The following is a 14713-nucleotide window of genomic DNA, read 5'->3' as shown; positions in this document are numbered from 1 at the left end:
GGATAAGTGGAGAAATACACCCACAGTCAGACCCCCGTAGTCACACACATATCCAGGTTTCATCCCGATAAGCTGTGAGCCGAGGAGGACAAACCCCCCTTACACTTGTTGAACCACCGGTGAGTTAGCAGATTGTTAGCCGGCTTTTCGCTAGCTGCTCTGAAGGAAAAAAATGTTTAATATGCTATTAATTTGGTATAAGTTGGTCTACCTTGCTCAGTAGATGTCATAACATGTTTTCCAATGTTTTTTCATGACTTTTGTGCCCTTCATTATGTAATTTAAAGCTTAAGAAAAGATTGCTAGCTTATATGCTAATGACAGCAATATGCTAATCGCTAGCGCGAGTTGCTAATAGCTTATTATTATGCTTAGCTCATGCTAATCGCTAAGCTAAAGTGAACTTTATGTATATTTTGTACTGAGAGGCATTTCATTTATATTTAATGCCATTTGAATTCCTATTTTCATGTTTTTAATCACTGCAATAAGTAACAGTGCCATTAAGGTTTGGTATATTTCATTTTTGAGTAAGAAATTTCACAGTTGTGTATAAAAATTGTATCTCATTGTTGTTAAATAGGTAAATATTAATAAAGGTGGATTAAAATAGCTAACATTGATTATATATGTCAAATTGAGGTTTAAAGGATGCATAAACTGTGTATATGAAAATAGTACTGTTGTGTATGGTAATTTATGTATGATTACATTTATGGTTAAAATTAATTGTTAATATTCATAATAAATCACTTTAATGTGTGTATGTATTTCCTTGATGCTTGGTGATATATTTCATGCATAGAAATGAGAAAGATACTGAGATCTCATGAGAAACAGATAGAATCAGATGAAGAATCTCACAACTTTGCACCTTCTGTGTAGGTTGGTTTTTTGTTCCCCTGGTTAGCCTGATCAACTGTCAGAGGACTAGAAAGAGACGACTTAGATGGTGAGCCCAGCCCAGCGAGAATGAGAATTGGAGATGTGGTGTGGCCAGCTGCAGGACCTACCATGAAGACTTCAGATCATCTGAATCAGTCATTCTGAAGACAGGTAAGATACACACACTCCTCACCTACCCGGGTAGTGGAAATTGAGGATGGAGTAACTGAGTGGACATAAACACAGGACACACACACACATTGGGAATCCCTTTTCATAACTGAACTTACTTGAGCCTTGAGTTGGAGAGCTTGACTTCAGTAGACTCTTATTTGGTTTTCTTTTAGTTTATGGTGCCTTATTTTGGTAAATAAATGTGATTCTAAGATGTTAATGTTTATTAGTTGTTGTGTGACATTAAAGCAGGGATTAAAGTTCTTTGTCACCACGATGGATTTCTGTCAAATGGAAAAATTGAGGGGGGAAAAAAGTCATATTGAAGTAACTTCCCCACGTGTTTCGTGGAGTCCAGTCGGCACCGCGATCCTGTCCTGGGTCTGCAGTCCTGCATCTGCAGCGCTCCGGTCTGCAGGTGCACAGGGGGCTGATAGGTTTAACAGTGATGATAATAAGATGACTTCTTTATTTTTATGTCGGGAGGAGAGATTGATGACTATTTATCTTTGGAAGGAAACGCTGCTCATTATGTGCCTCAGAAACACATGGACAAGTTCAGCTTTACCGAAGTTCAGCCTCCAGACTAACTTTAGTTTAGTGCTAACAAGTAGCTTTCATTATGAAAGAATCACAGCGAAAAGGTAAGAAGACAGAACTGATCTACATGTACCTTCATGTTTGGGTTCATAGCTTATCTCCTCTTGTCGGTATATGGCTAGTGTGTGTGTTTGTGTTTGTGTGTATGTGCCATTCCCGTGCATGCGGCTGTGCGCACCGCGGCCTTGCGCGGTTACGCACCCGACTGCATAAGTGCTTTATTTTGACCCGTTTAGCATCTTATTTCTATCTGTGTGGTACAGTACAAAGATAAAATTGAATAAATGAGTAACACCCTTGGAATTTGCAAAGCCACTGTATTTTAAATACCCTCAGAGAGTATCTGTAACGGAATATAATTTCTATAATTTCCTCTTGTGGAGGGCTCATTCAACATCATGGATGACATTGTGGAAACAGACAGGGCTAGGCTTCATATTGAGACATAAGAGTCTTTAGCCATTATAAAGTCCCATATTAAGGCCTCTGGAAAAAAATTTCCCAGTATTGACATCAGTGCTGCAATGAGAAGAATGTGTCTCTCTTCGTACACAAGATATAAAGAACATATAAAGCAAAGAAGGGAGGAAGTGAATAAACAAAAGGAGTTGAAACTTAAACAAGCTGTGAAGATACTCCAAGCTATTAGGTTAAAAAAGTAAACAAAGTCTCCAACTCTGCTCCAGGCAGAGCCTTCACCTCCTCTGCTCCAAGCTCCACTGTCCCTGCAACAACCTCCACCTCTACTGCTAAAGTGAAAAGTTCTACTGTGCCATGTGTCTCTGGAAAAAAAACAGAAGCGTACATCCGGAATAACCAAGCTTGAAACTTTTGGTTTCAGTGCCAAAAAGCAGAAAAAATAAAAGATTAGTTGGTTAGGGTTACATTTACACCAGGGGTGTCCAAACTTTTTTTAAAGAGGGCCAGATCTGATAATGTGGACATTGCCAGGGGCCAGTGGTCCCTTTGGAAATTTTTTAAACAGTAAAAATTACATATAAATGCGCTGTTCTACAACAATTTTATTTTCATTGTCACAATATCATTTTTTTAAATGGCAATATAACCAAATCTAAGCCACTCAGGTGTGAACAAATTAAAAAAAAAAAAAAAAAATACATTTCTGCCTTCCTTTCACATCTGGAGTCACATAACATAGAACAAACTGTATGGAGTATCTTAAACATCCAAGCTGATAAAAATCTTAACCCCACATTCATTTTAAACATGACTTATATGAGTAATCATTACTCATATATTACTCAGTAATGCAAAGTCTGTTAACATTTAAGATGAAAACATATGACTCTTACTCTTGTCTTTCACAAAATCATTCAGAAAGTAATATTTTGTGTCACATCTACAAGTACATAACACCAGCAGTTAGAGGCAACTAACCTGGCAACTTGGTAGCCTGCCCTGGTGGTGAATTCATTGAACTCCCAGGTTCACATGAAGAGTCACTGTTGAGTTTAAAGCAGCTTGAATTTGCTTCATTTTTTCGGAACTCTCACTCCCTGCTAGCTTGTCGTATGCGTTAGCATGTTTTGTCTGCTAGTGTCTCTTTACATTGAATTCCTTAAACAAGGCAACAGTCTCTTGACAAATTAGGCAAACACAATCGCCTTGATTTTCAGTGAAAAAAAAATTGTAATTCCCATCTCTCCTGGAAGCAGCGGCCCTCACTGTCAACTTTCGTTTTTTTATTTACAGGCGCCATGGTTAGAAATTAGCAAAAAGGGTTCACGGCAAAGTCACAGAGCCAGATAGAGTAAGAGTGGTGCTGCCACCATGAGGTGAAAGGAGAAACTGCATTTTGAACCTTTTATGATTCATGTACTCTGTTCAACGGTCCAAGCGGGCCATAAATAATACATTCTAAAACCCAAGCTGTGGGCCGTAGAAAATCTGACCGCGGGCCGTGATTGGCCCCCGGGCCGGACTTTGGACATGCCTGATTTACACAGACATTTTCCCCAAAATTCATGTGCTGTTGGAGTTGGAGTTATGTTTTAGGAGTTCCTAAATTGTTAAATAAAAAGTTTTTCACTCATTTTTTGCAGTAAAGTTTTCTTCTACTTATTATTTTCACTTGCTTCATAGGTTTTCATACCCTTTAAAATTAACCAGAGAGAACCAAAATTGACCTGAAGCTTTAAAAATTTTCTGGGGGAGGACCCCCAGACCCCCCACCAATACCACACATGACATTTTTTCTATCCATGTTACTAATCTTCTACACCTGTACAGTCTCCCATTCAGTGTGTTTTACAGTATTGCCAAATCTGACTGCATAAACTTGTACGCTATAGTAGTATTGTATTGCATCATTTTTAATTGTGGCCAATGATTTTGACCAGAAGAAAATTTTAAGTCAGATGAAAAATTTTTGCTTTAATCCCTGCATTAAAGTGTTGCCTGTTTATAATCCAACACCCACTCCTTTTTGTGAGTAACTTCCTGGTGCAACTCCTACCAGACCAACAGTGACGTGAGTATCTCCTCAACCTAAAAGTTAGGACCAAAGGTGCTACAATAACATCAACAATCACTTCTACCACTGAAAAGTAATGATAACAAGGCAGCAATACCTCAAAACCAAATAACACATACATGTAATAAAAGCTAATATTCACAAATAAACACATGATTGACTTTTTAATACTGAAAAAATGCTTGAAAATTCTGTTCTTTTTGATTTCGTTTCATCTTATCATGTCTGACACATCCTTTTCATCTTCCTGTTGTTGACCTCTCCTCTGCATATCATGTCACACAAATTAATTTACATATCGTGTTATTTACTCTGACAACCAGTGTCCCAATGAAAACAGCTCTGTGACTTTTTTGTAAGTTTTGGGAAGATAGATTGGCTGTGTAAACTTACGTACTTAAAGGTGTCGTATGTAGGATTGTACCAAACTGGTACTGCAATCACATTCAAAATAGTGTAGAGCGTGGGGTTCCCTCCCCCTTCCCCCAGACAAGGGGTTACCAGATCCAGCACGAGCGTCTACTACAAGGAGATACCATGGCAAGTTACGAGTCCGACACCGGTACTCATACCGGGCCCAGTCTCTTCACCTGGGCCATGGTCTCTTCTCCCAGGACCGGGCCGTGGTGTTTTCTCTTGGGGCCGGACCGCGGTCTCTTCACCCAGGAGAAAACACTGCAACTCACCCCAGGAGAAGACATCGCAGCCCAGGCCCGCTGTCTCACCACCTGGTAAGAGCCACTGAAAGCTTGGGGACACCATGGGAGAGCCAGTGTTGGTCTTCAAATTCTTCTCTGCTTTCAGTCGTCTCCATGTTTCGAAAGCATCTCCTATACATATCCTTGTTTTGTTTCTTACTTTGACACGACATACATATTTGGAATAATAAGAGGCCTTTTAGGTTTTGTAATATCGGACATTTATGATCAGAAATGTTCCAGCTGTAGCTCAGTGGGAACTAGCAACCTGGATGCTGAAACGCTACTGGCTTCGTGATTTTGAGGTATGTGATGGGTGGAGCTTCAGACCAAAACACAAAATGACAACAAAAACATTACTTGTGAGCTGACACTTAGCTTTTCAAATGCAAATATTCTGGCTGGACTACTACTATCAGTGATATCAGTATTTGAAATGAACACGATTCCTTAATGTCTGGTGACATTCAAGGCCATTTTATGATTACTTGAAACATAATTCTTACATACAGCACCTTTCATCCTCTTCTGAGCCTGGTGGGGTGAGGCAATAGGTAGCTTCTACGTCAGGCTCAGTCTGCTGCTACCCTTGGTGCTTTGTCTAAGGAGAAGCCATGGTTTCTCACCTCTCTCTCCACAGTTCTTCTCCACGTTTCTCTGAGCCGCCCTCTTGACCTTCTTCCTTGTGGCGTCCATCTTAAGGCAGTTCTTGTTATGGATGTAGATGTCATTCAGCAGATGTGCCCCAGCCATGTCCATCTGCACACTTCTATCAATTGGTCAACTGGCATGAGTTTTGTTTTAAGGTTTAAAATTTTTTTTGGATATCATGGTTGGCCAGAATATCTTCAGGATTCGCTGTAAACACTTATGTTTAATGGGGCTGTTTCCTTCCAGCATTCTGCTCCATACAGCAACATACTGAGGACATAACTTCTGTAAATGCTGATTTTTGTGCTGGTGTGTATGTTGGTGCTCCTCCATACTTGTCTGAGAGTTGCAAAAACTTGATTTGCTTTACTGATTCTCACCTCTACCTCCTTTGTGCAGTCCCCATTATCAGTAATTTTGCTGCCAAGATAAGTGAATTCTTTTACTTCTGCTACTGGTTTTCCAATCATTGTAATGGAGGTGTCATTCAAGGTGTTTTTTCTTAATGTTTGGGTCTTTCCCTCATTCATTTTGAGGCTGATAGTGCTGGATATTTTGTTGAGTCTTTCTACTTTTCCCTGTACTTTGGCATGTTTGTAAGATAGTAGCCTGATGTCATCAGCATAATCTAGATCTTCCAATGTTGTGTTGATTGTCCACTGTATGCCTCTTTTATTTAATCCTGAGTTACGTTTCTCATTAACTACTCAATGGCCAGAGAAAAGAGTATGAGTGATAGTACATCCTTGTTTGACCCCTGTGTTAACTCTGAAAGGGTTCGTCCGTGTATTATTGTGTATGACTTTGCATTCAGAGTTTTCATACAGTGATTTAATGATATTGACAATTTTGGATGGTATCCCAGAGCGTCTAAGAATCTTCCATAGTGAGTCACAATGTAAGCTATCAAAGGCTTTCTCAAAGTCCACAAATATGGCATAGAAAGAGCTGTTTCATTCCATTACTGTGTATATTTGGATTTTTACACAGTATTACTGATAAAGTTCATCAGAACTATAAGTAACAGACAGGGGACTTCTCTCCTCTTTAAACATAAGACAATGGAGTATTTCTTGAAAAAACAAACAAAAATGGTATTGTTGTATCATCCTAACCTTTATTTAAGCATGGAGATATATTGAGGACGTAACCTCCTTTACAATATAGCTGAGGCAGAACAAGACATTTGAAACATCCAATGGACATATCAGAAATACCTAAAAGTAAAAGTGACAAAGACAAATTAAAAACAGAGAACTCTACTTAAAAACAGGAGCAGCTGGAGATAAAATAAGATGGAATTATGGATTTAAAACACAAAATATTTGAAACATACAATGTCATATTCGGTTTGCCAAACTAAGTAATCTCTAAACAGCATGTAAAGATACACATAAGTGCTGTACAAAATACTCAGTACAACAATAGTACATCATTCCAAATAAAATCTCATATATTCATCTCATAGGTATTTTGTACACGCTATACCAACAATAATTCATACTACGCTGCTGATAGAAATGATATGTGAATACTAATATAGTCACCATTTATTATATTATTATCTTATGTATTTTGACTTTTTTCAGTGAAAATCCAGTATATATAATCCTATATTTAATTCACTGAACATGTAGATGTTCATAAAAGCTCAGACTTTTTCCGCAAAGATATCAATAAATGAATGTAAAAACAAGTTTGTCCATCCAGTGTCATTGATCCAATTCCATGGATTTTACTGGTGAAACAATGTTGTGGAAGATGACGGTATTTCCATGGTAACTACAGAGAACGTCCAAATGGATCATATGTGATGACCATGAAAAGATGACAAACTGTATTTTACCTGAAATATTTCAATGTATTGATAGGTTTAGTAGTCAATAGATGATTTTGGTTGCTTGGAGCTGTTTGCACCTTTGGCTTAAGCACCATTTTTATATCATATTTGATGCAATACATTTTAATTTCATTGCGACTGCCTTTTAAAGTTGTGGGTTGTTTCGTTTTTTGTTTTTTTCTTTTTTTTCACTTTTTTTATTGTTTGTAAATGACGGAAAATATGAGAAAACCAATAAAAACTTAAATGACAATACATTTTCATTAAATCAGAGCTGAAACTAATCAGACTAAAATTAAAACTACAACAAAACTGACACCAAAACATTTTAATACTTGGGTGTAAAAACGGAAAAGCCAATGAGAATTTCCAATCTATACTAACTCTGATCTTGGAAAAAAAAACTAATATCATTTCAAAGTTCAGAGCTGGTTGGATTTTGCTGAGCAGATAATCCAAACAGGTCAGAGAATTTCCCTCAATGTTACAAAACTTTGCCGAAGAGAAACGCGGAGGTCAAAACTTCCCCAGCGGAGTTAGGTAACAGCTGCCAGGAACTGACTGGGCCTCCGGGGTGATGAGGCAACACTCATCTGAGGGAGTATAAATACCAGCCCGGTGTGCATATTCAACCCTCAGACAGCGACTGAGGACTGGAAGGAGCCACACAGGGTCACGCTAAGATCTCACTCAGAGATTCACCACCCATCACCGGAGCCGAACAATACACCGAAGACATTGGGGGTGCTCCCGGTGGTCTGACACCCATGAGAAAATAGACCTATCAAGTCTAATCTTCAAAAGGATCTAATAAATAAACCCTAAAATGAAGGCATTCAGCATTGCAGTTGCAGTGACACTCGTGCTCGCCTTTATTTGCATTCTGGAGAGCTCCGCCATTCCATTCAATGGGGTAAGAATTCAACTTAAACTCACTTCATTTGCTTATTAGCTATAAATGTTTTGTCACGATCCTAAGACGTGGTTCCTAAATGTGCATAATTCATTAACAGGTGCGAGAGCCGGAGGAGGCAGGGAGCAATGACACTCCAGTTGCGGCACATCAAGAGATGTCAATGGAATCGTGGCTGGTATGTTCAATTGACTGAATGAATTGAGCCAATTACCATGAGCAAATTAAAATGTAAGTGGATGTGTTTTCCCCACGGGGTACCCTGCTGCTCTGCGCACACAAGGGGAGGATGAAATGTAGGAGATGAACACTTTGCTCATGTCTCGTGTGGGCTTTTTTTCTTGTCTTTCTCTCACACAGATGCCAAATCACATCAGGCAGAAGCGCCAGAGCCACCTCTCAATGTGCCGCTATTGCTGCAAGTGCTGCAAAGGCCAAAAGGGTTGTGGAATGTGCTGCAGGTTCTGAGGGTTTTCCACTATGACAGTTGATGAAGATTAATTTATTGCGCTTTTTGTCTTAACCCAAGAAATAGCATGCTTCTTGACCTCTGTATTCAAATGCATGGCTCGCTAAAAACACTGTTTTGTATTACTTGTAAAGGTATGATTTTCAAAACAGTACTGGAAAAATGGGTAGTCACTTTTTTGTATTTATTTTGTGTGGTTGTGTAAGCTCAAGAAAATCCTGTTTTATTTAAATTTTCATATTTGGTACTGAATAAACAATGAAGTACTAAAGCAAATGCAGAATGGTGTGTGTTACTAATAAAGAAAGAATTGTCAAGGTATATAATCATCTTGATTAGGAAATACTTAACTCTAGTCACTGCTGAACAGTATATAAAAGACAGTGTAAATGTGTTTTGCAGTTACATACATGCCTAAATCATACATAAATGGACAAAAATATTTGGACACGAATTCACGTGTTTCTTTGCTAACGGGTCTGGGATACAAAACAATACTGACAAATATCATAATATAGTTTATATTGGGATAAATATTATTACATTGCATTGATTAGTTTAGTTTAAATTCTTATCTTTGCTTCCAAAATGACTCAGAGATGGTTTTTACTTAATTTCTCTCAACATTGATCTTTTTTTTTAATTATTATTTTTATCCATGACTATGATTTTTAATGTTCCACCTATTTTTCATGCTCTGACTGTAAATAATAATTTTCTACCACAACTAGCCATCTACTTTCTTCACATCTCACTGAGGAAGAAAAATCTCCCATCAAACTTTAAGGAAATATTGATATTTATAAACTATATGGACAAAAATATTGGGACACATGTCTACAGCTGTAATTGTCCTGTTCATGCTGATTTGAGAAACTTTAACATTAATACGAAATACATTTATCACAGTGTTAGACTACATAATCACATTTGTCATTGTTTTGTAGCCCAGACCCCTGTTAGAAAAGGAGCACCTTTTTTTTTTTCAAATCTAAATTTGCTTACCTGTTGTAGCCCTGCATAGGTGTGTGTGTGTATGTATAAAATTTTCTCTCTCTCTCTTTGCTTTCTCTTCGTCTCACTTATTTTCAGTTAATTAATGATTATCTTTTGTCATCCAGACTTTTTGAGTAGCCCACATCACAACATTCACACCAAATACACATCCCACACTCTTCACCACACACAAAACATTTACACAACCAAGACAGGATAATGATCTGTAGTACCTGGTCAGTCATACATTTTGTTTCTTTTGTACATTACATGCTATAGCCTATATCCTAACCCCCATCCACCTCCCTCCCCCCACATTATGATGACTTAATGTAAATATTGTATAAAATTGTACATGTTTCCTTGTCAATTGGTGTTGCTTAAATAAAGGTAAAAGAAAAAGAAAAGGAGAAGGAAAGAAACACCAAAATTCAACGTGTCCCAATATTTTTGTCCATTTGTGTATGATTTAGGCAGTTATGCTATGAGGCTAACAATTTACAGAATTACAGAATACCTGCCATTTATCAGTAATACTACATGACTGATGTTATAGTGGATTGAAGCCAGGAGTCAGTCTATCTGTATAAAAACACAAAAGAACACGTGCTTTATAACTATAGAGACACAAAAACAGTGTGATGCTTTGTCTGACATTTCCCTTGACCTTTCATTTTCCACAGCAACAAGTTAGAATGAAAGCCAGTCAACACAGATGAAAATGAAAGTCTGTGAATTTACAGGTCCATAGCTCAATATTGTGTTTGCTCTTGGTGTCTGAATTGCAATTTGATGTTAAAATAAAAATGGCTCCATTGAAGGTCATTTTTTCCCTCCTGGTTTCTTAAAGTATGAAAGGGGTAAAAAAGATGGAACGTAAATAACATAGATTTACTGCTCAATCGAACATCCACCTTGACTGTTCATTGTAACTCTATCCTCTGAGTTGTGTGTGTGCAAGTTGGTACAATGTGTGCGTACTCTGCTATAGTGGGAATATGGGTTTTGTGCTTTGTTTTAAATCAGGGGCTTATGGGAATTTAATGATGCCTTTTACATTTCAGGGCGAATAAAGGAGGTTTAAAGGTTGAAGATGTAATTTATGTCCATTTGTACAGGGAGTTTGTGTTGGAGTCTATGTTGTGCTGCTATAGTATAATTATACCCTGTTCTCGCTGTAAAGGAACAGAAAAAAGCAGAAAGTAGGTGTGTTTTCATGAGTGTATTCAATGCACATTCTGACATTTTGCACTGGAAAATGAATGGACACAGCAAAATTCAACAAATGTTACCAAATGAAATTTTTTTGCTCATTTTTTGCCATAAAGTAAATGTACCCACGGGGCATTTTAAATCAATTCTTATATAGTGAATAATTAACTCACATGACTGATCAGCTGTTTTCTCAGTCCTCTCACATATTCTGACAACGTGTGAAAACTTGTCTGGTACAACCGTTAGTGTGGACTGATGGGATTTAATTATTCCAGTTCCATCCATGAAAAAAGATGTCACAGCCATTATATAAAAATAATAACACCAGAATGCTCTACTTCTTCTCTTCTGTTTAGTAGACCCATGTGTAACATAGTCTGTAGTGCCACCTGCTGGGGACACAGTTCATCATGGGTTATTTTCTCCAGAAAGTTTATATAAATTCAGTCCAATTTTTGTTTTTGTGACATTTCGAACATTTGCTTGAAATTCGTTTGACACTATTGAAACACAACTAGTGAGAATTAAGGATTTTTATGATTTTTTTTTTAACTTCCATTCTTGCAAAGTGCGTAATAAATCAATGTTACTATGGATGTTGATAACTGGAAAAGAATGAGATAAGGTCAACAGACAGACTTCAATACAAACTTAATGTAAAGTAAATGATTCTTATGTAATAAACCTTTAAAAAACAATTTCCTTTAAAGATGCAGGAGCTGAAATGAAGGGAAAAAGAACACGAATTGAAAACACACAGACTGAATATAATTCATGCTTCTGTGGAAAGGAAAGGAAAGGAAAGGAAAGGAAAGGAAAGGAAAGGAAAGGAAAGGAAAGGAAAGGAAAGGAAAATGAAAGAAAGGAAAGGAAAAGAAAGGTAAGGAAAATGAAAGAAAGGAAAGGAAAAGAAAGGTAAGTAAAGGACAAGAAAAGAAATGAAAGGAAAAGAAAGATAAGAAAAGGAAAGGAAAAGAAAGAAAAATCAAAGAAAGGACAGGAAAAGAAAGGAAAGGAAAGATAGAAAAGAAAAACTTCTTCCAAGCACCCGTGTCACATGATGAAGTGCAGCAGTGAAGTCACATCTGACAGAATCTGATCAGTGATGCGTAATTAGAACTGAAAATCACATCTTTATCCCCCTAATTATCTGAAAACACCTGTGATCAGCCAAAGTCTGCATCACAGGTTAGATTTTCTACAGACTGTAAAGTTTTGCCCATTGATGCAAAAAACGAAAAACAAAAAAACAATCACTTTAGGTAAAATATTGATATTAAAAACTAAGTTGCAATGGTATCTAAATACTGATGCTTTATTATACTAATACTAGTATTGAATAATAATTATTGTTGATTATTACTGTTGCTTATAAAGTTTTCATAATCATTTTCAGACACATTCTTTTTTTATTCCTATTTATAAACACCAATAATCACCTTTGACCAGGTACAATGATCACATACAGTATTAGTCCCAGTCACACTTTATCAAGAATAAATCACACTGTCACAAGGCCCTTTCCCACCGCAGGAACTTTTGCAGAAACTTTCTGTATTACCCTGAACTTTCAAAGTTCCTGGTGCGTTTCCACCGAAAATTACCCTGGTAACTGACCCTCCCCCGGCCCCGAATTTACCCCGAAGAAGTTCCTGGTAGGGAGGTAGTACTTTTCAGATTACCAGGAACTTTAAGGGGCGGAGCTGTGTGCTGCAGAACGCTGAGTGGTGGACTAGACTGACAGCGTTTCCGCATTCTGTTCACTGCCAATATTTAACTCATTTAATTTCCACAAGCTTTGTATTTTTATAATTCGGAAAATGGACCAAAAGAGAAGCTACAACATGTGGACGGACGACGAGGAAATTCAGACGGACTTTGAATCACTGACACGAAACGAGCGAGTAAAAGCTGTTGGAGCCAAATATAAGACACAAGCCTAAAGAAATACGAGGAAAGCTGAAGAAATTTGTGCAGGATTAAAAGAAACTAAAGGACCACAACGGTCGCAGTGGATCTGACTGTCAAACAAACCAATGGTATGTATATCACATAAATATTCCCTGTTTAGTTGGTTCATGCTGTAACAGTAGTCAGTGGTATCAGCTGTTTAGTCCAAAGTGAAGTCCAGTTAACCCAATACTAACTGGTCAACAGTCTGACACTAAACCTAAATCAGAGAACTGGATGTATTCATGTTGTCACCGTGAGCTGAACACTGATTTATTCTTTATGTTTGTGATTTCCACCTGAAATGGACCGGACGGACTCGCCTCTTTTTCTGAACCTGCGGCTCATTGTGTCTTCGTCCATCGTCTACTGCTGTTTACAACAGCCCAGGTCAGACAGGTCACATCACACTGGTAGGAATCTGTCATCATGTGTTCTGTTATTCATTTTAGCATTTTTATTACTTTTCCTGTAAGAAAGCGAAAAAGGGGCCAGGACCATGGAGTTCCAGACCGGCTGTCCAGGACCAGCTGGAAAAGACCCTGGTGCCAAAGCCTGAACCTTTCACACGTGTTTATTTCCCTTTTAATCTTAAGGCACCTTTGTTTTGTTTCAATTTTTAATAAAAAAAAAAAAAAAAATCTAACCTAATTCTATCTGTTCATTTACAAGGCATCAAAATATGAGTGTAAGTACTTTTATCAGTAATATGCAGTTGTATTAAATGCAGGCATTTGAGTAAATCTGTCTGATTTTAGGGTTGAACCTGGACTATATCTGTAAAACAATAGAAATGAAACAGAACCATCCATCACACTTAAAGTTAGATGTGATTTAGTTTAGGGAATGAGAAGTTGAAAATACATGTTCTACCACTTTTATATACAAATTAAGGATATGTAATGATGGTTAACTTCATTTAAAATGTATTCCAGATGGATTAAGTGATTCAACAACCAATAAAATGTTAAACCCAACCCGTCCACTTAAAGTACTGTGTCATTTTATTGAACTAGAGGTTAGTTTGTGAATGCACATGAACTGGACTACAGTTTCTATTACGGCTCCCTCATACATCATCAACCTGATTTGAATAAATTACCCTGAACTTTCGGGTGCGGTGGAAATGCAGTTACCATGAACTTTTTTACCGCAAAAAGTTCCTGGTATAAAGTTCCTGTGCCTTTTGGTGGGAAACGCCCTACAATCATTTCATGGTAAGAGGTTAAATATTCCAACTATGGGCAACAGTGTGACTCTTAATTCCTGTGTTCTCAATACTGTGGAATATGTACAGAAATAGACACTTTCACATCCTTAATTGTGCTGGTAAAAGTTAAAATCACCGTAAATCTCCCCTTCCTTCTCCTTTTTGCTATATTATATTCTTTTATCCTTTTTGGATGTGTTCGGTTGGTTTTTCCTTGTTAGCACTGTGTCTTGAGTGTGACGACCTTATCAAGTTTTTTTGTTCTTTTGGAACACTGTCAGGAAGTGATTTTTCAGAGTTCATGTTTCATGTCATTAAACACAAGAAATAAGTCAGCAAAAGTCTGAGTTTTATTTTTTACATTCAGACAGCGGCACTGCAAGACATTATAGCATCTCGTCACAGCTTTTTCACAAATTACACATAGAATCAGTTCAACATATCAGCTGCAGTTTGTTTACACTGTTCCCTGGTTTTGCTTCACCAGAAACATCACATTTAGGAAGGGAAGTAAACACAGTGTTAAACCTCATGTTCAGTATGTACGCAGCTCCCTTAGTAGTCTGTGACATGTGGGCAACTGGTTCTGACAGTTTTGACACTGTGCCCTCTGCTAAT

At 37.5% G+C, this 14713-nt stretch overlaps 1 protein-coding gene across 1 annotated transcript; it reads left to right on the top strand.

The window, feature by feature from the left end:
* Window positions 1-7989: 7989 nt before the first annotated feature.
* On the top strand, window positions 7990-9000 carry hamp (hepcidin antimicrobial peptide). The gene is made up of 3 exons (XM_030156960.1): window positions 7990-8255; window positions 8356-8433; window positions 8616-9000. The coding sequence occupies exons 1-3, from the start codon at window positions 8169-8171 to the stop codon at window positions 8721-8723; spliced, it is 273 nt and encodes a 90-aa protein (XP_030012820.1). The 5' UTR covers window positions 7990-8168; the 3' UTR covers window positions 8724-9000.
* Window positions 9001-14713: the final 5713 nt, after the last annotated feature.

This window comes from Sphaeramia orbicularis, chromosome 16, assembly GCF_902148855.1.
Source record: "Sphaeramia orbicularis chromosome 16, fSphaOr1.1, whole genome shotgun sequence".
Classification (NCBI taxonomy): Eukaryota; Metazoa; Chordata; class Actinopteri; order Kurtiformes; family Apogonidae; genus Sphaeramia; species Sphaeramia orbicularis.
The sequence above is the reverse complement of the archived record's forward strand: the minus strand, read 5'-3'. Positions and strand labels throughout refer to the sequence as shown.

Bases quoted from the DNA above. Each gene is read 5' to 3' on its own strand.
- hamp (XM_030156960.1), top strand. From the start codon at position 8,169: ATGAAGGCATTCAGCATTGCAGTTGCAGTGACACTCGTGCTCGCCTTT. The intron at 8,256-8,355 runs GTAAGAATTCAA...ATTCATTAACAG, and splicing joins CCGCCATTCCATTCAATGGG to GTGCGAGAGCCGGAGGAGGC. The intron at 8,434-8,615 runs GTATGTTCAATT...TCTCTCACACAG, and splicing joins TGTCAATGGAATCGTGGCTG to ATGCCAAATCACATCAGGCA.